At 45.6% G+C, this 24,806-nt stretch overlaps 5 protein-coding genes and 6 non-coding genes across 11 annotated transcripts; 5 read left to right on the top strand and 6 right to left on the bottom strand.

Annotated features, from left to right (window-relative positions):
- The first annotated feature begins 534 nt into the window (after positions 1-534).
- LOC6603143 (patched domain-containing protein 3) lies at positions 535-14,442 on the top strand. Its single transcript, XM_026986667.1, has 9 exons — positions 535-571; positions 7,103-7,233; positions 7,305-7,450; positions 10,013-10,227; positions 10,300-10,481; positions 10,547-10,890; positions 10,950-11,288; positions 11,581-11,894; positions 11,957-14,442. Exons 2-9 carry the CDS (start codon positions 7,103-7,105, stop codon positions 13,847-13,849), a joined length of 3,564 nt encoding a protein of 1,187 aa, XP_026842468.1. The 5' UTR covers positions 535-571; the 3' UTR covers positions 13,850-14,442.
- Positions 6,236-6,309, bottom strand: Trnan-guu. The gene has a single exon. It is a non-coding gene; the product is annotated as a tRNA-Asn (tRNA).
- Trnan-guu lies at positions 6,494-6,567 on the top strand. The gene has a single exon. It is a non-coding gene; the product is annotated as a tRNA-Asn (tRNA).
- Positions 8,016-8,087, bottom strand: Trnae-uuc. Its single transcript has one exon. It is a non-coding gene; the product is annotated as a tRNA-Glu (tRNA).
- Positions 14,443-15,240: 798 nt separating the features above from the next.
- Positions 15,241-15,843, bottom strand: LOC6603167 (C-type lectin 37Da). The gene has a single exon (XM_002028127.2). It carries the CDS (start codon positions 15,841-15,843, stop codon positions 15,328-15,330), a length of 516 nt encoding a protein of 171 aa, XP_002028163.1. The 3' UTR covers positions 15,241-15,327.
- Positions 15,241-17,901, bottom strand: LOC6603169 (C-type lectin 37Da). Its single transcript, XM_002028129.2, has 2 exons — positions 17,381-17,901; positions 15,241-15,322 (listed from the first exon to the last, which is right to left on the bottom strand). The coding sequence occupies exon 1, from the start codon at positions 17,899-17,901 to the stop codon at positions 17,386-17,388; it is 516 nt and encodes a 171-aa protein (XP_002028165.1). The 3' UTR covers positions 15,241-15,322; positions 17,381-17,385.
- Positions 16,077-16,749, top strand: LOC6603168 (macrophage mannose receptor 1). The gene is made up of 3 exons (XM_002028128.2): positions 16,077-16,211; positions 16,272-16,380; positions 16,448-16,749. Exons 1-3 carry the CDS (start codon positions 16,077-16,079, stop codon positions 16,720-16,722), a joined length of 519 nt encoding a protein of 172 aa, XP_002028164.1. The 3' UTR covers positions 16,723-16,749.
- Positions 17,902-18,989: 1,088 nt separating the features above from the next.
- Trnar-acg lies at positions 18,990-19,062 on the top strand. The gene has a single exon. It is a non-coding gene; the product is annotated as a tRNA-Arg (tRNA).
- Positions 19,063-19,423: 361 nt separating this feature from the next.
- Positions 19,424-19,496, top strand: Trnar-acg. The gene has a single exon. It is a non-coding gene; the product is annotated as a tRNA-Arg (tRNA).
- Positions 19,497-19,658: 162 nt separating this feature from the next.
- Trnak-cuu lies at positions 19,659-19,731 on the bottom strand. The gene has a single exon. It is a non-coding gene; the product is annotated as a tRNA-Lys (tRNA).
- Positions 19,732-22,875: 3,144 nt separating this feature from the next.
- Positions 22,876-24,569, bottom strand: LOC6603173 (probable cytochrome P450 6w1). The gene is made up of 2 exons (XM_002028130.2): positions 24,096-24,569; positions 22,876-24,026 (listed from the first exon to the last, which is right to left on the bottom strand). The coding sequence occupies exons 1-2, from the start codon at positions 24,555-24,557 to the stop codon at positions 22,959-22,961; spliced, it is 1,530 nt and encodes a 509-aa protein (XP_002028166.1). The 5' UTR covers positions 24,558-24,569; the 3' UTR covers positions 22,876-22,958.
- Positions 24,570-24,806: the final 237 nt, after the last annotated feature.

Genomic DNA, 24,806 nt, shown 5'->3' with positions numbered 1-24,806 from the left:
CAGAGAGAGAGAGAGAATGTTCATTCGAAGCCCCCAATCAAAGGCAATCAAGTAGGGGACAAAAGACGACAAAAACGTCGCGCTAACGGTCACTGAAATTGAAATTGTGCAGCCCCCAAAAACGTAAGCGCCCCCCCCTCCCCGCCTCCAAAAACGTAAGGCCGCTGATCAGCCCCATGCCAGAGCTAGAGTCAGTCCGTGAGACGGTCTCATAGCCAGCGGTCGCCGTTCCGTGCTCGTGCTCGCGCTCCGTGCCCCCAGCCCGTTCCCTGCCCCCCGAACCGACAACCCCCCGACAAAGTGAAACGTACGATGGGCCAAATCAGTGCAAAGTGTGTGAACAGTGTGCAATTGCTTCAATATTACTAAGAAAATTGATTGACCAGCATTCAACAAAAGGGAAAAAGGTGGTTTTCGAAAACTGCTGGAAAAGTAGTAATATCTAAAATAGTTTGCAGCTACAAAAAGATATAGTATAGTATATTACTTTTGGGTGCATATAGTACTCGGAAAAAAGCAAATCTTGGATACGAAACGAACCGATTAAGCGAGAAATATCGAAAGCTAAAAGGTAAGTGCGAGTGCAAGTGCAAGTGAAGATAATTTCGCAGTAGGCTCCCCCGATTATCGCGCTTCTCTCTCTCTCTCGAAGCTTCCTGAAGTGGCGCAGTTATCCTCTGATAGGGGAGGGGGAGGAGGAGGAGGGTGGATGGACTCGACTCTACAGGGGATGAACTGCGGGCTGGGCACAATTGCGTATCGCCATGTGCGCTGGAAAATGCGTAGCAAGCCACAGAGACACGACACACTGACAAATTGAATGTTTTCTTGGGAATAATTTTGGCGAATGAACTGATTTTCTCCCGGTGCACAAATTACGGAACCCTAATAGAAGTAAAGTGATGTCAGTAAAGAGAAAAAAAAGAGAATTCTCAAGTGACAGGCGGAAACAATTGTTCCAAAAAAATAAAAAAAATTAAACTTAATATAAATAATAATAGTTCCAAGGGTAATTTAAGTTAGAATTTAAATTGGTGTGTGATTTAATGGGATTTCTCAGTAATTTCTCAGGCAATAAAACTTAATGAATGTGTTTTTCGAACAGCGTTGGCTTGCCACTGCGAATTGCAACTGCAACAATAATCTGCCACCGGTCCAAGTCCAACTTTGTCTCAAAAAACCCCCCCCTGAAGAAACTCAAAACATTTGACAGGTAAATTAAGGCAACACACACACACACACACACACACGACAAATTGAGAGCGGCATACGGTTACAATTGCAGCAGAAAAAAACAAGCCACCTGAGTGGTGTGGAAACTGGCACCGAAAAAGATACACAACCCGAATAAAATTAAGTGGAAATTGTTCAAGGAAAATAGACGAAGATTGGTCAATAGGCGAACGCCATACAGAAATGGATTTTGCTCCCATATGCATCAGTTTTGGACACAAGCTCCAAGTAAAACCGATTACATAAACCCCCCCTCCCCTCCCCTTCGCTGGTGAACCCCGGCTGGAATGATCCGGTTTGGACCTGACTTTGGACCATCCGCCAACATAACAGCGGGAGTTGCAGCCCAGTTAATGAAAGTTCAAGTGAAATTTGCCGAAATCCGAAACCGGTTGAATGTCGGACCACTCGGCTGGTCAATTTTCATATCTGCTTAATACCAATTATTATGTTCAAGGCCGAAGCCACTCTAAAACTATCTCGAAGGTACAGTTGAGCAAAAGGCCCACCTGGGCAACAGGTAGATGGATCTTCCTTTTGTTTGGGTTTTCCACCAGTTTTGATTTGGGATTGCACAGCAGGTAGCCTGGCACCGCTTTGAACTGGTTTTATTTAATTTTTTTTTGTGGAAAAATTGCTCCGCAAAGATCGATTACTTTCAGATCAGTTTTACGGCTCAATTAATCAATCACAGCCCTCAATTAGCGACTCCACAAGCAGCTAATAGTTTGCTAAAATTCACCTAAACCCCATAATTGATGTTTGCACAAATCATTCACAGCAAAGGCTCTAAAAATGTTGTGAAAATTCAATGGGCTCTCGGAGGTGGAGCTGGGACTGAACCCGAAACCGCAAGCCGCAAGACCGTCGCGTGCAAGCTGAAAGGAAAAGTGTCTAACGCTGCTCCCCTCTCTCTCTTTCCCTGTGTTTGGGGCCCAGAAGATCGATCTCCCGCACTCACACAAAAAGCCCCCACCCTAGCCTAGCCTACCCTACCATATAACATATACCATATAATGATATGTGATCAGCATTGCACTTTCTTTTTCTTTCTTTGTGTCTTTCTCCTATCGTTTCTTTGCCGCTCGTTGCGCTCTTGAGAGAGTTTTCTATCCCATTTTTTCTGAGAGGTTTTTGCTTTTTTCTGCTGTCATCTGTGTGTCAATTGGTTGATTTATTAACCCGACAGGAAAAACTCTGTCATAATTAACTAATTTCCCCAAGGAAAGTGAATCCAAGGCAATAAAAACGTGGCGTGGAAAGTGCAAGTTATGGAAACGTTTGCGTGTCTTTTTTTCGCTCAATTAACTCTAATAGAGCGATGTATTAAGGCTAAGATTGGTTCTATTATGATATATTATGCTCATTAAAATGGGGGAAAGAGAAAAGGCTGATCACTCATGAGGAGATGCCTCTACCCTTAAGGCTAAGAACTGTCAAAGGCCGAAGCACTCATTGACGCATCAAATGGATTATTATTGTATCTGACAAATGTGATATCCGATATGATGGATGGCCAAACCAGTTGAGCATGAATACCCCTCCCTTTCTTATCATTATAAACGATCCCCGAAACTACCATAAACTCTCAAAGCTCCAATCTTTACACACTCAATTTCCGCTGAATGGGTTTTTAAGCTGCATTTTATGAACGAAATCAGATTAAGATACTTATGTATGTCGGCTGCTGCCACTGCTGCTCCACTGACCCACAGATCTGTGTGCCTGTGTGTCTAAACAGAGACCCAATAAATCCCAAATCAAAGGGTTTTCTTCGCCTAAATGGTTAATTAATGCAAGAGGCAACAAACAAATCAAAAAAAGAGTTGAATTCAGATTGAAAGCGCTCGACGAGGAGTGTATCTGTGTGAGTGATTTCTGTGTGTGTGTGTGTGCTTGTGACCCAGTTCCAGTCCCCGTCTCAGTCCATTCCCCTCAAGAGGCGCAGAAAAAGTAGAAAGTGAATTTTTGTCTCGGCTTCTGCCTGAAGGCAGAACCTGCCCTAGCACCCTGCCAACATTGTACCTACTATTACCCCCCAAAAAAAACTAAAGACACATATATGTAAAGAGAGAGAGAGAGAGGGAGGGAGAGAAAAACAAACACAGTTAAGGCCCTCAATGTTAATTTGTTAGCCTCGAAGCCAACTAATTAAAATTCATTGCAAACATTTCTGTGTGGCAACCAATTTCAATTGTGGGAGACCTCTATTTACTGTTGCCAAAAAGAAACAAATCTGATTCGGCTTAAGTCGGGCTTTGACAATAACAATAATTATTATCCAAAAAAATGTTCAATCTCTCTGGCCATATGTCACGCCCACGTGCTAAGGTCATCGTCGATCGTTGGGTCGTTGGATCGTTTCTTGTGTTCTACTTCAATGACTCGACTTGACCCAAATTTCGGCTAAGGCAAACGGCAATAATATTTGGAAAAAAGCACATTCCAGAAATACAGATATTTAAATATTAATTAATATTAATTTTGCAATTTGTTGGCAAATATCGGCAACAATAACCGCAAGCCAAGCAGCCACGCACCAAAAGTGAAAGTTGTTGACTTGGCCAGAAAGAAAAACTGACCAAAAATGTTTGCATTCGGTTTCTGCTCGCCTCGCAGTCAATTTTTTTGCGCTGCCTCGCTATACCACTCCACTCCCCGACTCTTCGTCTTCGTCTTCTTTTTCTGAGTAAATATACATTATATAAATTGTTTAAGGCTGGCAAACATCTAAAGCTTCGGGGCCTGGACAAGACCGGCAGTTATGTAATGCGCGAACAGCGATTAAGGTGATGATGAAAACGTACCAGTTGCAAAAAAAAAACCCCCCAAGAACTGGTACCCAAAAAGAGAGGCCAAAGAGTGAGTGAAAATCCAAATAAAACCACCAGCAGAAGAACAGATGAAATCCAGGCATAAACGCAGAGCGGAATTCTCCTGGAGAATTGACCCAAAAAGATTTTCTGTCAAAAAGAAATCAATTTCAGCAAAGGAAGCATCAAAAACCATTAACAATAAAACCGCAAACAATAAAACATCAAATTGCCCGAACACCGAAAGTAAAAAAACAACAAGAAAACAAAAGACTGAAGCGACAAACTCATTTTTGGTCAAGCCAAAAACTTTCTCAAGCCAAAACGTAAAAGCTTTTGAAACGCATTCCAATCCCCAGTCCGTCCCCCGACTAAACATTCGCGCATTATCGTGAACATTAATAAAAGATATATTGAGATATACAGAGACTCTTGTGAATAGCCAAGAAATGGGGTTAGCCAAGAGCAAAAAGAATCCGCCATGAATCAAACCGTTTTGACCTACAAATTATGCAAAAATCTAAACCGAAAAGTATACGATTTTTTGGGATGGTCTCCGGCTGACAGTGTTTGCTTTTTCGGGGAGGCAACTCAGTTTTCTTGGCACGCATTTTGCGGCTCCTCAAGGCACTCTTGGGGCTCACTTGAGCTGTGAGTCAGGCAGGTGTCGATCGGACATCAAAATTGTGATTTCAGTTTCGTTTCGGGTTTCAAAACACAAACAGAAAATCGTTTTAGTCATAGCAACTACTGGCCTGGGAGCGCAAAGAAATGATAATGCATTTTGACGTCAAAAGGTTTTTGGGTTAGAGATAGGCGAAAGGGGGACGGGACCACAGATGATTATGAAAACTGAAGCGTTGATGAGTGGACTTCGGAGGCGAACTTGCGACATGAATTTGTAAAGTTCATTAATGAAATTTGAGCGGAATCGGGGCACGTTCGTTATGAGAGCCTAACAATATTGTACAATATTTATTTTTAGATTTAATTTTTTTCTTTTCTGCTTTGCATAACCACGTAAGGGGCACCCAACCCCTTGATGAGACACTAATTGCTAATAAAAGATGTGATTAGAGGAGTGGTAATGCCAAGCTGATTAAATTAATGAGAAAATGATAGCGTATGTTCCGAATATCAGTTGAACGATTTATTATTTATCAACAGCATCATTGAGCATGAGTGTGCCCAAGTTATCTAGAGTTTCAGCCGCCTTCAGGTGGCCTTTCTTTGCCTTTGATTAAATCACATTGACACCATGAACTGAACCGTTATGTCACCCCACATCGTTGCTGAATTTGGAGTCAGAGTTGGAGTTGAAGTTGAAGTTAGAGTCGCTGTAACCTTGAGGCAACGGTGCGCCTCAATTTGGCAGGCGAGAGCGCGGCTTAAGCTCAATTCGAAGTGCTCGACTTAGCCATGTTGTAATCTTAGTGCTTGCATACCCACACAGATATCCACTGTACATACTTTTGTAATTGTAACAATTTGGTAAAAGTGCAGCGTCAGTTGTCGTTGAACCCGAGGAGACGGAGAAACAAGATACAAAATGGAAAGTAAACTGGGCTCCCACTTTTCGTGTTTTGGCTGCTCGCAAATTGAATTTTTCGGCTGCAATCACCAGACCGAATAATGTTCGGACACGAAAGATTTCAAGAGCAATTCGGCACGAGATGACACCTTCACCTGCCACCTGCACCAGCAGCCACAGGCGCCATTTTGTTGTGATGGGTTTCCCTGTGTAAATACATATGTGTATGTGCCAGTATTGCTGTCATTCATTGACTGAGCTAATGCCAAAAGCTAATGTTCTATTCATGTTCAGTACGATCCAGCAGAACATTCATTTATAATGCCTAGGCGCCCAAATTGGTGGGTTGACAATCTGTGTGCGGCATGACAAATGGCCCAAACGAATTGCGCAGCCATAGAATGTACGAAATATACGCCGAAATATTCATAAACACACCTGAGGCTTAGGGCGGGTGAACAAGGAACTGTTTGACAAGGCAATTAGTAAATGCAAAGAAATACAAAAACGGAAAAAAAAATAATAAATTTCTAAATAATTATTCATGACTGTTAAGCACTTTTCTTGTCTCCTCCAAACAGACGGAAACCGATACCCCAATTTTCAAGGCTTAAAAAGAGAAAGAAAATACGAAAAAAGAGAAGTAAAATATTAGATGCGCCCCCGGGTGGACTCGAACCACCAACCTTTCGGTTAACAGCCGAACGCGCTAACCAATTGCGCCACGGAGGCAGTTGTTGCTCTGCCGGCGATTGCCGTAGTTCTACCTTCGGCGCACGCTCGCTCTGCTGTTCGGCTGGGGACCCTTCTACTTATAAATTACAGACTTCTTAAGCATTATAACATACTTATTTCGGGATGCTTGTTAATCTGATGTTTTAACAACAATTGGTGCTGATTTTTCGCTGCCTGCATGGCCTCCGTGGCGCAATTGGTTAGCGCGTTCGGCTGTTAACCGAAAGGTTGGTGGTTCGAGTCCACCCGGGGGCGGACAAAAACTTTTTGCCCAATATTTTCCCACTTTTATTGATTTTTTGAGTAAAAAAACATTGATAAGTGTGTGCTAAAATGTTATCGCTGCGTACTTGACTTCTATAATCTTGTCAATGAACGTTATTACGGGGTTTCCTTTCCTCGTTATTGTTGCTCACTTATTTTTTTTTTGTGTGAAGAGAAGCAGAGATGAACAAGGGCATTTGCCGAGATTCAAGTGAGGCAGCCCAAAGGCAATGCGTGTCTAAAGTTTAAGTTGAAGGTGTCGATGAACAAAGCCAAATAGACACGGCAACGAACATACGAACACAGATGTATCTAGATATATGTATATATGCCGAACAACACTCGTAATAGCTCCAATCTGTTGTCTTTTCACCTTCGCCGGACAAATCGCATTAGAGCTCGACAACAACTTGCACGCGATACTGAGACGGTGCCCTAATGTGATACTAGCTAATGGATCCCATTGTAGAACATTGTTCAGAGTTCAAGCTAACAATGTTTTTGGCTTCTCTCTTTCCCTTTCCAGATGGCTTGCGGCATATCGTGTGTCGATAAGACACTCAACAAATCGTTCTACCATCTGGGCCTCAAAATAGCCAAACATCCTGGATATTTCATCATCATACCAGTCCTGTTGACTCTGCTCTGTATGACGGGGTAAGTACTAATACGATCTAGATCTTCTAGGATACCCTTAACTAATGATATTTCGATGATATGTGGTATAGCTATCAACAACTGAAGTATCAAATCGATCCCGAATACCTATTCTCGCCCATTGCGGGGGAGGGCAAGACTGAACGTGCTGTTGTTGAGCAATATTTCAAAGTGAATTATACGCATCGCTTCAATGTCGGACGCATTACGAGGCCCGGTAAGTGACATCAAATATACTCATACATACGGATAAACATATGCATATATATATATTATAAGTATGAATCGTGTGGGTATGATGATGACATTTATGGCAAACATTGGGCAAGTGAAATGGGCTCTGGCAGTGGCTGTGGCGCCCCATTTGGGGTCTCTGACGTTGCGTCTTCCAATTAAATGTTGCCACACTTTTTGCACCTTGACGCACCTCCTCCGACTGTGCGCTCTCTCATGTGCAATAAATACTCGTAGTTTCAGCACTACGTCGGGAATAGAGACACAATACTTTTATTTTTTATTATTGGGGTCTTGAACTGCGGCTACGTTTTACAGACTATTAACTGCGCTAAATGGTTTATTAGGCAAAGCCGCCAACAACAATGGAAATCAGCAGAAAACATTAATAGTAATAATAGCCACAACAGTAACAAACTTCAACAAAATGCCGCATAATTGCCAAATGACATTGTGCCACAAAAGCCAAAGCAGTTGCAGAATCCAAACTAAAGAGAAACCAAAAAAAAAATGAAGAAAAATTAGATTAGATTAAAAAAAATTTTAGTTTCCCATACCGGGAATCGAACCCGGGCCTTCTGGGTGAAAGCCAGATATCCTAGCCACTAGACCATATGGGAGGAGGTGACTGTTTGAAGCCAAAGTGCAAATATAACAGAGTGCCAGAGTACAGTTCCAGACTGTTATATAAGCTAAAAATAGCAGTGTTTTGTTTGCAATCGGTTTTACTGCCAGTCAAGTGTGCGGTGCGAGGGAGTGATGGGTACACTCGGTCGAGTATTTATATGCACATGTGTACGTATCTGTGTGGGCCATAGCCAATTGGTGGGTGGTTGCGTTAGTTAACGTACTGAATGTTTGCTCGAACCGAACTAAATGTTTATCCACAGCGAAAAGGGTACAGTACAGTTGTTTCTCTTTCGACTTAGTTCGCCATTTGCATAATTTGGCATTAATATTTCATTTGCCAGCACACAAGAGGAAAATGGGAGAAACGAGTGTAAAAACTAGGGGGAAAATGCTAGAAACGTGTGCTCGAAACAAAATGAGCTTCGCTCATAAAAATGCATCATACAGAGTGCAGCGAATGGTTTCTGATCTGGTTTTATGGCTTAAAATTTCGCTTCGAAAGAGCATTTGCAATTATTCTTGCGAAATAATTAACCTCATTCTGTTGGACTGCACTCGATGTGCAACGAGCATCTCCAAGAGCTCGCCAGCTCCATCTTCAACTCCATCTTCGAGTATATATGTAGATCTGACATCTTTCCGAGTACGTGGAGATTGGTACCCGTTCGCCGACTCTTCATCATTGAACTTTGATTTTGACAATCGTCTGTGGCAGTAGAAATGAAACTCTGCCGAGTGTGTGTGGAGGCCACCAACCACAAGAGATCCACAAGCAAGAGATCCAAGCACCAAGAGTCTCAACGGTATTATCTAGACCGCATTTAGTCGGTTACGACCAGTTAGCCACCAATGCGCTGCGCTGCGCTGTGCTGTGTGCCTCGCCACGATTGCACTTTTGGCCGGCATGCCGCACACGAATGTGCCGCAAGATTGCAAATAGCAAAACTTGATGCTTACCGAGAGCCGAGCCACTTTCCCCGTCTTTGAACATTATCGTATCTTTTTTATGGAGCGCAACAACACAACAAAAGCAGACGACGAAAAAAATGTTTAATTTGTTGCATTTTTTTCGCTTTGTTAGTCCGCCCAAATGTTATATAAAAATTGATTTGTCCGATAAACATTTCAAAGTGGATCGTCATCTAATATTTTTTTTCTTTCTATCGTATTGTCTGGCAGTTAGGATATCCGGCTGGGCTTGGCATGGATGTTTCCTGTTTGGGATGTTGAGAAAAGTGTGTTGTCAACGAGATACTTTCCCACTTAGTTCCTCAATTTGTTCGATAGACTGCGAAGACTCTCGCTTATTCGATTGTTGTCTAATTATTTTTTCCTTCGTTTGAAAAATCTTTCTGTAAGACGTGAATGGGTTGCTTATGGCAGTAATTTTGTTGCTGAAGTCCCAAGCTCATTCATAAATGGTTTGGAAACAAAGATATACCGATAGGAAAACGATGATGTATACATATACTCATCCCCTAAAATCTCTCCACCCATCTTCTAAGCATCTTTTGGGGTGTTGCTCTGCTACGTGGAATGTGGCACGTTTTCTGGTAGCTAGGCGGATACTTCTTAGGTATATATCTATAACGATTTAGTGTGTAGACACATGTCTAGAGACAATCACTGACGCAAGTCCACGAGGCTGCATTGGTTATGGCGCATTAAACACAAATAACGATTGGAACAATCGGCCAATATCAAGTGGTCGATGGAGCAAACACAAACGAAATAATAAAGCAAAGGCAGAATTGAATGAAATTCAATGCGAATTAAATTGAAATTATTATCACGTATCAGCGTGTGGAGAGCAGCAGCCTTCGGAGCAGCCGGAGTGCCCAAGTCCAAGCCAACAAATGATATCTAATTGTTTGACGATAACCATGGGCTAATCGATAATCTTTCCACCTTTCAGGTCGCTTCGGACGGGTCATAGTGATAACGAAGGATGGCGATGAGAACATGATTCGGCGTGAGGTCTTCCAGGAGCTGAGGACCCTGGACAATCTCATACAGAATGCCACGAGCACCTACGATGGGGATACGTACACCTACAAGGATAATTGTGCGCGTTGGGAGAACGAGTGCTTCGAGAATGATATCCTCAACCTAGATGCCCTGATGGATGATGTGAGTGACCAGAGGAATCATTCGCTTATCCAATAATATGCTAATTCCATGTCCATCTGGGTTTCCTTTTAGCTTGAGACGGGACAACTGAATCTCACGTTTCCGTTCATGTTTAATCCCGTCACCTGGGATGCCCATCTATTTCCCGTTTTCTTTGGCGGCACAAAGCTAACGGAAGACAACTATGTGATCAGTGTGCCGGCCATACAGCTGGTATACTTCGTGACCGCCGACACCAAGCGGCAGGATGCCAAGTGAGTTCCGTGGCGGAAATCCATAGGTTGTTTCGGAGATTAATGTAATGTAATGTGTCTTGCAGAGGCGCCGAATGGGAGGAGACCTTCCTGCGGGTGGTGGGACACGCCGAGGACTCTGGACTGTTCAAGCACATCTCGGTGTCGTACTTCGCCTCACGCACCCTGGACCACGAGCTGGAGAAGAACACCAAGACAGTGGTGCCCTATTTCAGTTCCACTTTCCTGCTGATGGGTCTCTTCAGCATCATTACCTGCATGATGGGGGATGCCGTGCGATCCAAGCCCTTCCTGGGTCTGATGGGCAATATTTCGGCCATCATGGCGACACTGGCGGCCTTTGGCCTGGCCATGTACTGCGGCATCGAGTTCATTGGCATCAACCTGGCCGCCCCATTCCTGATGATTGGTAAACAGAGGATAAACACAAAAATCTCTCCCATTCTCTAAGCCGATTCTCTCCTATAGGCATTGGCATCGATGACACATTTGTGATGTTGGCTGCCTGGCGGCGGACAAGGGCCAAGATGCCGGTGGCCGAACGCATGGGACACATGATGTCCGAGGCGGCGGTGTCGATCACCATCACCTCGGTCACTGACTTCATTTCGTTTCTGATTGGCATCATCAGTCCCTTCCGATCGGTGAAGATATTCTGCACCTACTCGGTGTTCGCCGTCTGCTTCACGTTCATGTGGCACATCACCTTCTTTGCCGCCTGCATGGCCATCTCGGGGTACAGGGAGCGCAAGAATTTGCATTCCATATTCGGCTGCCGGGTCCAGCCGATGTCGGTGGCCATTAAAGGTGAGTGAACTGCCCAAATCGGATGGGGATGGGGCTTTTGTTTTGTTTTGATTTGTCTGTTGCACATGCTACAAAGTCCACTCGGCTAGAGTTTGAAATGTGGACAGAGAACCACAACAACCGGCTCAGAGATTGCGGAGCTGCAGCCAGCAGCTGCAACATGAACTTGATCGTGACTAACTAGACTAGTGGCTGCAAATGCTGGCTAAAATTGAGGTCAATGGGAACTTGTCTTACCGCTCAGTTGTTCACACTTCTTTCTGTTTGTCTGTCTGTCTTTGCCGCTTTGCAGAGAAACGCAACTTCCTCTACAAGGCGATCATGGCGGGCGGCATCGATCCCGCGGATCCCGACAATCCCATCGACAACAAGGATCACATGCTGATGGCCTTCTTCAAGGACAAAATGTCCGCTGTGATCAACAACAAATGGTGCAAGGTCATCATCATCCTGGCCTTTGCCAGCTATCTGGTGGGGGCCTGCTACGGCATTACCCAGATCAAGGAGGGTCTCGAGCGGCGCAAGCTCTCCCGTGAGGACTCGTACTCCGTGGAGTTCTTCGATCGTGAGGATGATTACTACCGCGAGTTTCCCTACCGAATGCAGGTGAGTGGTGTCCAAAGATCTCCTTAGTCCCCCAGTTCTGATCAGATCCTCATTCTTTGCAGGTGATCATTGCCGGGCCATTGAACTACTCGGATCCGTTGGTGCAGGAGCAGGTGGAGAATCTGACGAGCACATTGGAGCACACCTCGTATGTGACCTCCAGGCGCTACACCGAGTCCTGGCTGCGCTCCTTCCTTTCCTTCCTGGATCGCAACACCGAGCTGCTGAATGCCACCGTCGATGACGAACAATCCTTCATCGACGCGGTCAAAGAGCACTGGCTCTTCCCCGGCAATCCCTTCTCGCTGGACGTGCGCTTCAACGACGATGAGACCCAGATCATTGCCTCGCGATTCCTCATTCAGGCCGTCAACATTACGGATACCAATCACGAGAAGGAAATGGTGCGGGATCTGCGCCAGATCTGCAGAGATTCGCCACTGAATGCCTCCATCTTCCATCCCTACTTCGTGTTCTTCGATCAGTTCGAGCTGGTGCGTCCCGTCTCGCTGCAGGCCATGGTCATCGGAGCCATCATCATGATGATCATCTCGTTCATCTTCATACCGAACATCCTCTGCTCGCTGTGGGTGGCCTTCTCCGTGATCTCGATTGAGCTGGGCGTCGCCGGCTACATGGCCCTGTGGGACGTCAATCTCGACTCGATTTCGATGATCAACCTGATTATGTGCATCGGCTTTTCGGTGGATTTCACCGCCCACATCTGCTATACCTACATGTCCTCGAAGAAGCGCAGTCCCAAGGCCCGTGTCCGCGAGGCCCTCCACTCGCTGGGCCTGCCCATCATCCAGGGATCCAGCTCCACGATTCTCGGTATTGTGGCTTTACTACTAGCTCAAAGCTACATCTTCCTGGTCTTCTTTAAAATGGTCTTCCTGGTGATCTTCTTCGGGGCAATGCACGGCCTGTTCCTGCTGCCTGTGCTGCTCTCCCTCTTCGGACCCGGCTCCTGCCTGACCTGGACGGGTCGGGACGATGGCAGCGAGGCTGAGGTCGACGACAGCCTGGACGAGAGGAAGCCGGAGAAGCCCTTCTCCCAGTCGTACTACATGCAGTACCCCACCATGGGCATCAATGGACCCTATGGCTCCAAGGGCTTCCTCGGAGCTCCTTACAAGGCCTATGGCGTGGACGAGAAGGACCAGGGCCTGGGCACCTCTGGCGAGGACTCGTCGGAGAGCAGCTCCAGTCGATCGCAGCGCCGCCAGCAGCTGGCCAATGCCGCAGCCGAGGAGGAGGCCGCACAGGATCCCCGCCGCCGTTACGAAGAGGGCTGGCGTCGCTCCTCCTACCAGAATATCTACGGCGGCCCGAATGGCAGCATCATCGCTGGCCATGTCCAAGCTCAGTTCCAGGCCCAGCCCGATCTCTACGGCCAGCAGGTGTCGGCAGCCGAGTGGCGGCAGCGCCTGGACGCCCACGAACAGCAGCAGCAGCAGCGCAGCCGGCAGCGACGCAGTCCATACGAGAACTACGACCTGGACATGCAGCGGGCGCGTCGCAACTCCCACGGGGACATCATCGACATGCAGGGCACCCCCAACTCCTCCGTGGATGAGCGCCTGCGGCGCCAGTATCCCCATGATCGAGTGCTGAGCGGAGGCAGTGGCGATGAGGGCAGCTATCGCCAGCAGTCAGGGCGGGACTCATCCCCGATTGCGGCTCAGCCGCCACTGGGGAACTCGTCCTCGGCCAAAAGGTACCACCGCCGACGCTCCTCTGAGGACTCGACGCGCCACCACCAGCGCTGGCCGGCGAATATCGAGGAGCGTCGGGCGCGACGCACCCAATCCCCAGCCCAGCGACAACCAGAGACTGCCCCGCCCAGCTTCGCCTACCGCTCGTCTTCCCATCACAATCTCTACCAGCCACAGAAGAACGGCAAGGCCACGAAACAGCCTCCCACATACCAATATGGGGATTATTATCACTAAAAGAATGATCCATAGAGAAGAGGATATCCTTGGAGAGAGAGAGAGAGAGCGAGATGTTTGTTTGGCGTAACGGACAGGAATCTACATAGAGAGATGGACCAGAGCAGAGAAGATCAGAGCTAATTGTCTTGTCAACATGATATACTATACTAGTTAAGTTAGGAGATCTTTAATGAAACTACACACTAGCAGGTGGTTCTGTACGTATCCTCTCTCTCAACCGATTTTGTCTTCATTCTGTAGTAGCTTGCCCCGCATTTGGAACACTATGTAGAATACTCAGATTAGGAAACAGACAAACCCTACTCTTGTTTCCCACAGTGTGAAACAATTGAAAATGATCGATTTATTTATGCGAAAACCATTTCATTCAGCAGAAGAAACGAGCTCCCAAGTCACACAACTTAAGGTACCATCTACACACAAATACTAATATATGTATAGTATATATGCTAGCATTATGTCTACATGTTACTTGAGTCAGACTTAGGGTTCCTTCCCCATATCAGTGTTTATTTAAATTAATTTCTAGCTTTAGTGTTCAATGATGATAAATATAAATATAATTATTGTAAAGACGACATGAAGATGATGATGATGATATATATATGTTTTGTATAGTGCAAAAGCAACGCTGAATATTTAATAACTATTATTTTTTAGGGGCCACTTCCTTGGGCCACAGACACAGACACCTAAACCTACATAGGCCTGATGATATGCTTAGCCTGTACTGAATCTTAAGAAATCTGGGGACAAGTTTGTAAAGCGTTTACAATTTTTGCTATTGAATAAAAAATTTTATATTTTCCTAGAAATTCACGAGTAATAACGACTAAAGTTTTTTGATAAGTAAATGGCTTTTTGAGCGACTTCTGATGGCATTCTTATCGCGCAGACTCAGGCTTAGACTCAGACTAGGGGCAGACCCCTTGTTCAGAATGCTTTTCATATTGCTCAGGACTGATATTCAAGCTATTACTCTGTCCCAGCGTCTGCCCACCAATGCGACGGCACCGCAATCAAGTAAGATTTCCATTTCTGGATTCCGACCGTGTCAAGTATGGCAGGAAATCCCAGCCACGCCGCAAGATCAGAACCCTCAGTATGCGAAAGATGGCAAAGAAAACATACAAATTTAAGATTTACTTCAAAATTATTTCTGTTACTTTGAAATGTAATTGTAAACTTAATAAATCGTTCGTTGCATGTGTTTCACATGGAAAAAATTATGATTTCGGAGGAGAAATAATTTGAGCTTGAATTGCGCGCCAAGAAAGCATAGAGCTTTTAAACTCTGTCACGTAGCAGTCAGAGTTGGCGCGTCTGCAGTCATTGTGGCGGAAAATTTAAATTGCTCCCATCACCAGCGTCAGGAAGAAATCATTTAGTTCTGTTTTGCTGCTGAATATTTTATTGATTTATGTATAATATGTTTATAAACCAACACCGATAAATTCAAGGACCCATGGTCTCCACTAATTGACGTCGTCGAACAGGCAACGTTTCTCGCACACAAAGTAGCGCTGCTCGCTGCATTCCTCGTTCACCCAGGTACTAGTGATGGCATAGAGGCCCAGGCAGTGCCTGTTTTCGCTGGGATAGTAGTCGAAACCGGGCTGGAAGTTGCGGTAGGTGAAGGTGCGTCCGTTGCTGAACCAGATCCAGTTGTCGGAATTGGCCAGATCCGTGCCCGAGGTCCACACGGGTTCGTTCAGCAGCTGGAGCTGGGAGCTGCCGCGTGTGTACAGGAAATTGCGCAGAGCCCGCTGATCGCTCTCCGTGGTGATGCTGACCAGAGTGTAGCCGTAGGAGGCACAGGTGGCCTGGGCCTGGTACCAGTTCACCTTGGCAAAGGTGCCCAGGGCGTACTTCCCATCGGTAACAACGAACGGAGAAAATTGGATGTCAGAGGTTGAATTTCCATCGGGTGATGGGGTCGTTTGGGCCCAGGCCAGGCCGAAGAGCAGACAGATGAGAGACAGGGAACGCATCTTTGCTTCGTATAAGCCAATACAGACTGCAACTATCCTTATATATACATCTTTTTGCACCCTTGGCTCCTAATTGCCTTTCGTATTCATCACTGTCATCCGATCCCCCCGATAAGCAGCGGGAATCTGTGATAACTAAGCACTTTGTCCAAATTGGTTTAGCTTCGCGATTCTTAGCCTTAGACTCAGACTATAAAAAGGGTTTCCCTTAGGGGCAGACACCTCTGTTCAGAATGCTTTTCATTTTGCTCATCGTCTGTGGTGTCACTGTAGCCACCAACAACACTAATTTGGAGTTGATATTCGGTTACGATTGTAATCCTTTGGTTCAATGCAATGAACACTATTCCGTAGCGACTTTTGCCAAGGTAAGACCTGGTCACCTTCTAAGTTCTAGCTATTTCTGGGTATCTTTTGGGTCTCTTCAGGTCAACTGGTTCGAGGCCCATTACATTTGCAACAGCGTCGGTGCCGTCCTAGCCACTGTGAACAATCCGGATCAACATTTGCTGATGCTTCAGCGGGTCAATCGTAGTAGTAAGGCTTGGAAAACCCCCAATCCCATTCCGCCAAAGGAAACCTCTAATGTTGCCCATTTTCCTAGATTATGTCTTGGGCGATAAGCGCTTCTGGTTGGGCGCCACGAATCTGGTGGAAGACGACACCTCATGGACCTGGCTGAGCAGTGGGCTACCCATGACGTACAGTCTCTGGGCTGAGAAGGAGCCGCCGTCGGATGAGAATGCTAGCGATGCTTGCCTTATGCTGGGCCTAGACACAATGTGGCATGCGGCACCCTGCAATCAGAAGTTCAATTTCATATGCGAGAACATTTGTCTGTTGAACGACACTACCATCAACAATCAAATATATGTTTAGGACTTTTTTTGAATGCCAAAAGTACAAGATATTGGAATTTCAATATCAACTATACATTTGTCATGGGGGCTAAGAAAAAGCTTGAACCTTGAGCTGAAATTCGTTCCAGGGTTGATACTTGTGCTATCAGTAAAAGCCAGACCTGTTCCTCCTGGAGGTCAAGCATCACGAAGAGCAGGTCCCAGCGTCTGCCCAACAATGGGACGGCACCGCACCCAAGTAAGATTTGAATTGCGCTCCAAGAAAGCAGAGAGCTTTTAAGCTGAGTTACGTAGCAGTGAGAGTTGGCGCGGCTGCAGGTATTGTGGCGGCGAATTCAAATGCTCCCATTACAGCGTCAGGCAGAACATGCGTATTGTCCTGATGCCGCTCTAAAAAAGCAACACATTTGAATACAATCTCCTTTGAATGTTGGTTCTCATTGATCCAGGGCACCAGCTCATCCTCAATCACCTCCAAGACTTTCTCCATCAGCTTGGGCAATCCGACAATCCGCCAGTAATTGCAAACAGGGAGATCACCTTGCTCCAGACGTTTTCTCCCTCTATGAACTTAAGCTTCAGAAGCGTTTTGCATTTGAAAATTCAGAAATCATTGAATTCTGTTTTGCTGCTGAATATTTTAATGATTTATGTATAGTATGTTTATAAACCAACATCTCCACTAATTGACGTCGTCGAACAGGCAACGTTTCTCGCACACAAAGTAGCGCTGCTCGCTGCATTCCTCGTTCACCCAGGTACTGTTGATGGCATAGAGGCCCAGGCAGTGCCTGTACCCGCTGGGATAGTAATCGAAACCGGGCTGGAAGTTGCGGTAGGTGAAGGTGCGTCCGTTGCTGAACCAGATCCAGTTGTCGGAATTAGCCAGATCCGTGCCCGAGGTCCACACGGGTTCGTTCAGCAGCTGGAGCTGGGAGCTGCCGCGTGTGTACAGGAAATTGCGCAGAGCCCGCTGATCGCTCTCCGTGGTGATGCTGACCAGAGTGTAGCCGTAGGAGGCACAGGTGGCCTGGGCCTGGTACCAGTTCACCTTGGCAAAGGTGCCCAGGGCGTACTTCCCATCGGTAACAACGAACGGAGAAAATTGGATGTCAGAGGTTGAATTTCCATCGGGTGATGGCGTCGTTTGGGCCCAGGCCAGGCCGAAGAGCAGACAGATGAGAGACAGGGAACGCATCTTTGCTTCGTATAAGCCAATACGGAGTGCAACTATCCTTATATATACATCTTTTTGCACCCTTGGCTCCTAATTGCCTTTCGCATTCATCACTGTCATCCGATCCCCCCGATAAGCAGCGGGAATCTGGGATAACTAAGCACTTTGTCCAAATTGGTTTAGCTTCGTTGCGTTCTCGTTTCTCGTTGCACTTTGCAGTTTGGCGTTTGCCATAAATATTGCTCCCTAGTAAATCTCAATTTCAAGCTCTGCGCAAATCCGTTTGCCATTTTTATGTTAAAGTTTTCTCTTGCTAATAATGTTATCCCTCCCCTCTATCCAAAAAGTCGGTCGGACTCGAGCAAGTGTAAGGAAATTTATCGAAAAAATGTAAAAGCATATCTCATTTAACTCTGCTGTCAGCTGGGGGGACGTTATGACGGGTCAAGGATTGAACCGAACCCTCGGTCCAACTTTTTCCCCCACTCAATCTCAATGCACATTTCCTTCCTTTCTCTGACTATACTATCTGTGTGTGTGCCGTCTGTTTGCGTGGGTGTGTGCGTGTTGGCCAAGTGTTTACGAGTCCCTTTGGTATTGGGCAGCAACGAAATGTGCAAACACAGATCGCTGCATTCCACAATCTATTCCCTTTAAGAGAGCAGGGAAATTGACATAAAATCAAAAACTGCTGGAGCATTCTGTGTGGAAGGGGGCGTATGCGTAATATGATTTCTGTGAATGGGGCTCCCCATTCAGATTCGCATTTGCATTTGGCCATTCAGCACAAAAGGTTCGCATAGCGAACAAGGTCATTTCATGGCTGGGGGAAACAGAATGTCAATGGAATAAAAGAATATCGTGGTCGGGTTTTTTTCAATATCTTTCCAAAATTGTCTAAAAGTTTGATTTTATCATGATTCCACGTTTGATTCCTAGCAGGATCGTGCCATATCTTTCTTTTGTATAAATTTATGTATATTGTATTTTTCAATATCTCTTCAGTGTACACCATATAAACCCATTGGCTGCCTAATCTTCTTCAATCCAAACCCTTTCCATATCTTTTCAATATCGGATGGGTGTAATCACACACCCCATTAGCAACGGGTCCTGTGGCGCAATGGATAACGCGTCTGACTACGGATCAGAAGATTCCAGGTTCGACTCCTGGCAGGATCGGAGATATCTTTTTTATTTGTATTTTCTTATATACATATATCATATGTTAAATATTACTCGATTAAGGCCACAATTTTTTATTTTCTATGACACCAAATCTTATTCACCCACTATACAAAACCTTTGATTGTTAAATTTGTATTCTTTTCGATAGGTCTGTTGATAGATGGATATTTGAATGCATAAATATAAAGTTTTAGGCTCCTTCTCAGAGAATCAGAGTTTGTTTCTTTCGAAAATAAAGTACCAACAAGTCCCATTTATAATAATTTCATATACCCATAAGGTTAAAATTAACCCCAAGCCCTTTCCATATATTCTCAAAAACGCAAGCCAGTATTTAGACGCCCCAAAAGCAGCGGGTCCTGTGGCGCAATGGATAACGCGTCTGACTACGGATCAGAAGATTCCAGGTTCGACTCCTGGCAGGATCGCAAGAGTATCTTTTTTTTAAATTTTTTTGCTTAAATTATTTGTCAATTTGAATACGTTTTCGAATATTTAAATATATTTATTTCAAAAAATATTTAAGAAAACTTCCTGAATATTTTCCAAATTTATTCAAACTCAAAACAAAAGACCAAAAAGTTTGATTTCGCCCAACGTGGGGCTCGAACCCACGACCCTGAGATTAAGAGTCTCATGCTCTACCGACTGAGCTAGCCGGGCACTTGCCTCACCATCCGCAAAGTGCTCATTTATGGGAGAGAGCGGTGAAGATCGGTTCTCTTCTAATGATATAAAAAAGTTCTATGAATAAGAAAAACGAGTATTTATGTAACTTTCCACATAAATAGGTATTTCCGCGTTGGTAACATGAATATTTATGTTATGAAAATAAATCTATAAATAAAACAGCTTATGGAATTTTTATCTTTCTATATAAAAGAACCCACAAGTGAGGCAATTTCCCAAACATTCTCCACTTTGTTGAGCAAATTGAGCTGTTCTCGGTTGCCCTTTGTTGAATGTGCACAATTAAATGGTGAAACTTGTTGACAAGATGACATGATCTATTAGCTTTGGTTATTTGTCTTTGCTTGGTTGCAGGGAAACGGAAAAATTGCAATTAAATTGGATGCTTGATGCTGCAAAGGACACACCACTCCCTCCCCCACTGACAACAGAAAGTCAAGCAGGATAAATGCAACGAACGTCCCCAGCGGACTAAGGCTCCTGCAGCTCCTTCCTTAACTTAATTTATGCGTTTGCCGGAGGGATAGGGACTGGTGGGATGTTCTTGGCTTTCAGCTGTTGAACATTTTCGCAGCACGTAAAACGAAGGTCGTCAAACGCTTAGCTTTGTTTTATGGCGTAGAAATACATCTTAGGACCCTCAACTTGCTCACTTTCAGAGTCCTTCTGTTGAATGTCATTCGTGGGAGATTGGACAAGGCTGAAATAATTGAGACATGGTTAGTGTTAGTCTGTGTGTGAGATTGAAATGTTCTTAAGCTGCGGCTTGACTGAAAATCAAGTTCTTCACCTAGGAGTTTTAATAATCAGCCTAATTAGAGCCTGAATGGTGACTTGCCTTCGTATTCAACGCCTTCTTTTTAAGATCCTCCTTTCGTTAAAGCCCCTGTTTGGTTAACTCCTTTCTTGGTCCCTCGTTTATGCCCTAGAAATCACTGCAACCGACTGCAAATGCTTCATTAAGATTGTATCCTTCTCCTTGGGTTGTGGTCGTGGTCGTTCCTTTTGTTCGCTTTCCTTTCCTTTCCCCAAATGTCCGTCATCAAAGCTAAAGACAGTGACAGGGTGACCCAGGCAGCCCGTTTCTTCCGTCTTAATTAACAAATTTCCCGATATACTCGTACTCTTCGCTGTCACAGGGTTCTACTATCGTGGGGTAAAAAGTTTCCAGCTAATTAGAAGACCAGTAAGAAGGACTAGGGGGAGCCATGCAATTTGCGAGTTTATTAATTTTATGTCGATTTGCATGCAATTTCTGGCTCAAGGCAAAGCTTTATCTGAGCTTCAGTTCGTTTATGATGCTGGGAGCCGAGCATCACATCCGAGCGTAATCTAGCAGAAAGACATTTCATGGGTGCCACTAGCTAATTAAAACTAATGGTCTGCTGCCATCAGGCATCTGGCGGGGACGACTACAGGTGGATCTGCCCCCCCTCGTCGTTTTGAGTGGCTTTCCTTGTTCGATTCGGTTCGGTGTGGCAGTGGCAGTGGCAATGCTGCAATTCAATCGGAAGACAAAGCCACTCCCTCGAAAGGTAGCAAAAGTTACGCAATATAAAAGACTGGCACGCGATTTTTCGATACCCCATTGGGGTTAGGTGAGGGTGGGGGGTAGGGGCCCGCTTGCAAATCCGACACGAAGGTCAGTGCAAAGTCATTCCAGTTGTTGCGTGCCACGCATTTCCCAGTGCCCCTGGCAGTGGCAGTTGCAGTTGCAGCAAGAGAGACAGTAACAGTAACAGTGGCACCCTTAGAACAACTCAACTGTAAATTGGCTTAACCGTAGTTTATCATTAAATTTGATGTCATTTTATTTCACGTTGCGTTGCACGTGAATTTTTCGATGTCTTATGTGCATGCGGAACGTGTTTAGGGACAAGGAAATGTTAAGAAATGGCCCAGAAAATAGAGCTAAAAGTTCCTAAAGCAGGATTAGCAGAGGTAATTTGCGTAGGATAGGATTACTCTTGCATTCGTTAAATATTCCATCTTTACAAGCTAATCTTTAATCGCATTAACTGAATGTATGTTTTTCATAAGCTTTTAGTAGGAGTACGATCCTGGTTCTCTAAATAGAATGCATTTAATTCTTAACAACAACAAAATCTGGTCTATCTACTGGAAAGATATCTCTATAATCTCTATAAAAGATGTCCCTTTAGAACCTTACTATGCCAATTATTCATAGAGAAGTCTCTTTAATGACTACCTTCTGAATATGTAACCTAAATACACCTGTAGCTACTCCAAACTTGAATCTATCCCAGGCTTAGACAGACAAACCCTCAGTAATAATAAGAAACCAAACCATTCATTATTCAAGCACAGCACTGATTGTATATCAAGAGACAGACAGACAGACAGATAATACAACCCTATTGGCCGGACTCATCTATAATTAGCCAACCCCTTGAAGGCCATTACGTGAATAATCCATGGGACCCGCTCATTAGGCGACCGACTCCTCTGCCCAGATTCCCCTGGAAGTCAACTCTCGTGGCGAGAGTAAATTGACAATTGCATTAAGTGCGTTAAGTGCTTTCATTCTGAATGAGTGCGAGACGAGTATGGGTATGGGTATGGGTATGGGTATGGGTATGAGTGCCTGTGTGAGTGCAACCAGCCACAAAGGCAACAGCAACAGCCAGTCACGACATGGTCCTTACAAAAAGGATCCGACAGCTGTGTTGTGTTGTGGCAGCTTTTTATCCGTCGAGTAAGCAAAAGTTTTTATGTTGCAACTTGCCACCAAGCAAGCTGCTGTGGCAAGCCATTATGACATTTTCCTTGAAGGATAATTGTCCACGGGGTGTCCTTGACAGTAGATGAGAAGTGGTATTGGTTCCAGGGATAAGGGGACGTACATATACACATCTATATATGACCAAGGTTAAGCGGTTATGCAAGCAATAGCCTTGTCAAAGCGTCACCTCCCTCTCCAATATGGGGGGGGTGGGACTTGGAGATAATTAATGTAATTTACCTAATCCCATTCTAATCCCACTCTATAAAACAGGTTATAGAACAACTAATAAATGACTTGAGAGCCATATAGCAATCATTCTGACATTTGAGGGCCTTCGCTCCAAGCTCTGACTTGAATAGAGACTGAGGGCATACGTGAAAAACAATTTATAAACTTGCAACAATATTTACATAGGAACGGATCTACTCTGTAGATAACAACAAAAGCACAGAACCTACGAAGAAACCCTCTCCACTCTCAGATAGATCTCATCCTTGGAGGCAAGAACACCACAAAAGGGAGCAAATTCGATCGTCTTCACGGTCTTATCGCACCACAGGACGCGATGATTGCGCAGTAGATGGACGAGACCGAGTTTCGATTGCAGGAGACCCAGGCGCATACCAATACAGTTACGGGGTCCCACACCGAAGGGCATGTAGGCATCCATGTTCAGTTTGTCCCTGTTGGAGGCATCGAAGCGTTCCGGATCGAATTTCTCCGGTTCGGGCCAGTACTTGGGGTCGCGTTGTATGGCCACGGCCGACACATAGACGGGTGTTCCATCGGGCAGCTCCATGTCGTGGTGTGGAGCCAGAGTGAAGCGTTCGCCCTGTGAGGGCTGGGCGCATTCGCGCTCGGCATATCCCACGATGGGGTACAGGCGCAGGGTCTCGTTGACCACCTTGGAAAGGTAGGGCATCTCCTGGATGCGTTCGTAGCTGATGTGATCGTCGTCGCCGAAGTATTCCTCGATCTCCTGACGCAAGCGATTCTGAATCTCTTCGTTTTTGGCCACCTCGTAGAGGGCCAGCGTCATGGTGGAGGAGCTGGTCTCGTAGCCGGCCGTCTGGAAGACAGCCGCCTGGGCCACCAAATAGTCCATGTTCTTGGCCTTATTGTTCTTGTCCGGACTGGCGGCCGCCTCCCGTTTTAGGGCCAGCAGGACATCAACGAGATCGTTGCGACGCAGTCCGGACCTTTCTCTTTCCGCCATAACATAGTTGATGCTGCTCCGGATAAACTGGGAGGCGCTCTTCGAGAAGACCTTTACCTTGGCCAGAGTGGTCAGAGCCGGCAGCATGAATATGATCGCAAAGTCAATGGCCCGACTCACGGACGGGGCAAAGATGGCCTGGTTGTGGCGGAAAAATTCACTCTTGGGATCCTGCAGGGCATTAGCATCCAGGCCGAAGGCTATGGTCGCAATCAGATCGGTGGTGAAGCGGGCACACAGACTCTTGATCGTAACTATCGAATCCTTCGGTTCACGGCCAACATTCGCCTCTAGATTTTTGCCGATCTGCGGATGGCAAAGAAGAAATATTGTTATTCCTGAATCGATAGACCTATAGATTCTTCTTGTGCTTACCTTCACCATCAATGGATACATCTGCTTGATCTTGCCAGTGGTGAAAACAGGGGAGATCTTGTTGCGCAGCTCCTTCCACTCCGGGCTGCGCACGAAGAACAGATTGTTGTAGCCCAGGGCATCGTCATGCGGATCCGTTTGCAGCTTTCGATTGGTGAAGTAGCTGAATTTCTTGATCATCACCGTCTTGACCAGGTCCAGATCGCGTATGACCAGGGCTGGCCGATAGGCCAAGTACACACCGATGATCGGCTCGTTCTCCAGGCCGGGAGCCTCGTGGAACTTCCTGATCTGGTCGAAGAACGGCAACCGTCCGGTAAGGAACCCCACCGTATCACCCAATATGGGCAGTGGCCCTATTTCCTTCACCCCATGGCGCTTCCAAAAGCTGTGGCGCCGCTTGTGCCACACGTAAAACACGATCGCCACAGTAGCGATCAGAAAAAGTAGCTCAGTGGACATGTTGAAAGCCGCAACTGCAGTGAGCGACTATTTGCCCGCAATCTCTCGGAGGGGCTTTTAACGAAACGATCGCCAAAGCATTGCTGATAGTAAGAATATGAATTGGTGTAGGCCACGGCGTAGATGCTCTAACATTTTCGCTTATCAGCAATGCGAATTCTCCCAAACAGTGGCAGACATCGAAGCCAATACATCCTTCCCATGATAAGGGTATCTAAAAACGCTATATAATGTTTGAAATGCTAACTT

This window comes from Drosophila persimilis, unplaced genomic scaffold (genome assembly GCF_003286085.1).
Source record: "Drosophila persimilis strain 14011-0111.01,24,50 unplaced genomic scaffold, DperRS2 tig00000002-arrow-pilon, whole genome shotgun sequence".
Taxonomy (NCBI): domain Eukaryota; kingdom Metazoa; phylum Arthropoda; class Insecta; order Diptera; family Drosophilidae; genus Drosophila; species Drosophila persimilis.
This window is presented reverse-complemented; position numbering and strand designations above follow the sequence as displayed.

Coding starts and splice junctions, on each gene's coding strand:
- LOC6603169 (XM_002028129.2), bottom strand. CDS start 17,901: ATGCGTTCCCTGTCTCTCATCTGTCTGCTCTTCGGCCTGGCCTGGGCC.
- LOC6603173 (XM_002028130.2), bottom strand. CDS start 24,557: ATGTCCACTGAGCTACTTTTTCTGATCGCTACTGTGGCGATCGTGTTT. Junction 24,027..24,095: donor TGTATCCATTGATGGTGAAG/GTAAGCACAAGA, acceptor TGCCATCCGCAG/ATCGGCAAAAATCTAGAGGC.
- LOC6603143 (XM_026986667.1), top strand. CDS start 7,103: ATGGCTTGCGGCATATCGTGTGTCGATAAGACACTCAACAAATCGTTC. Junction 7,451..10,012: donor CGGACGCATTACGAGGCCCG/GTAAGTGACATC, acceptor TCCACCTTTCAG/GTCGCTTCGGACGGGTCATA. Junction 10,228..10,299: donor TAGATGCCCTGATGGATGAT/GTGAGTGACCAG, acceptor GTTTCCTTTTAG/CTTGAGACGGGACAACTGAA.
- LOC6603168 (XM_002028128.2), top strand. CDS start 16,077: ATGCTTTTCATTTTGCTCATCGTCTGTGGTGTCACTGTAGCCACCAAC. Junction 16,212..16,271: donor CCGTAGCGACTTTTGCCAAG/GTAAGACCTGGT, acceptor GGGTCTCTTCAG/GTCAACTGGTTCGAGGCCCA. Junction 16,381..16,447: donor TCAGCGGGTCAATCGTAGTA/GTAAGGCTTGGA, acceptor CCATTTTCCTAG/ATTATGTCTTGGGCGATAAG.
- LOC6603167 (XM_002028127.2), bottom strand. CDS start 15,843: ATGCGTTCCCTGTCTCTCATCTGTCTGCTCTTCGGCCTGGCCTGGGCC.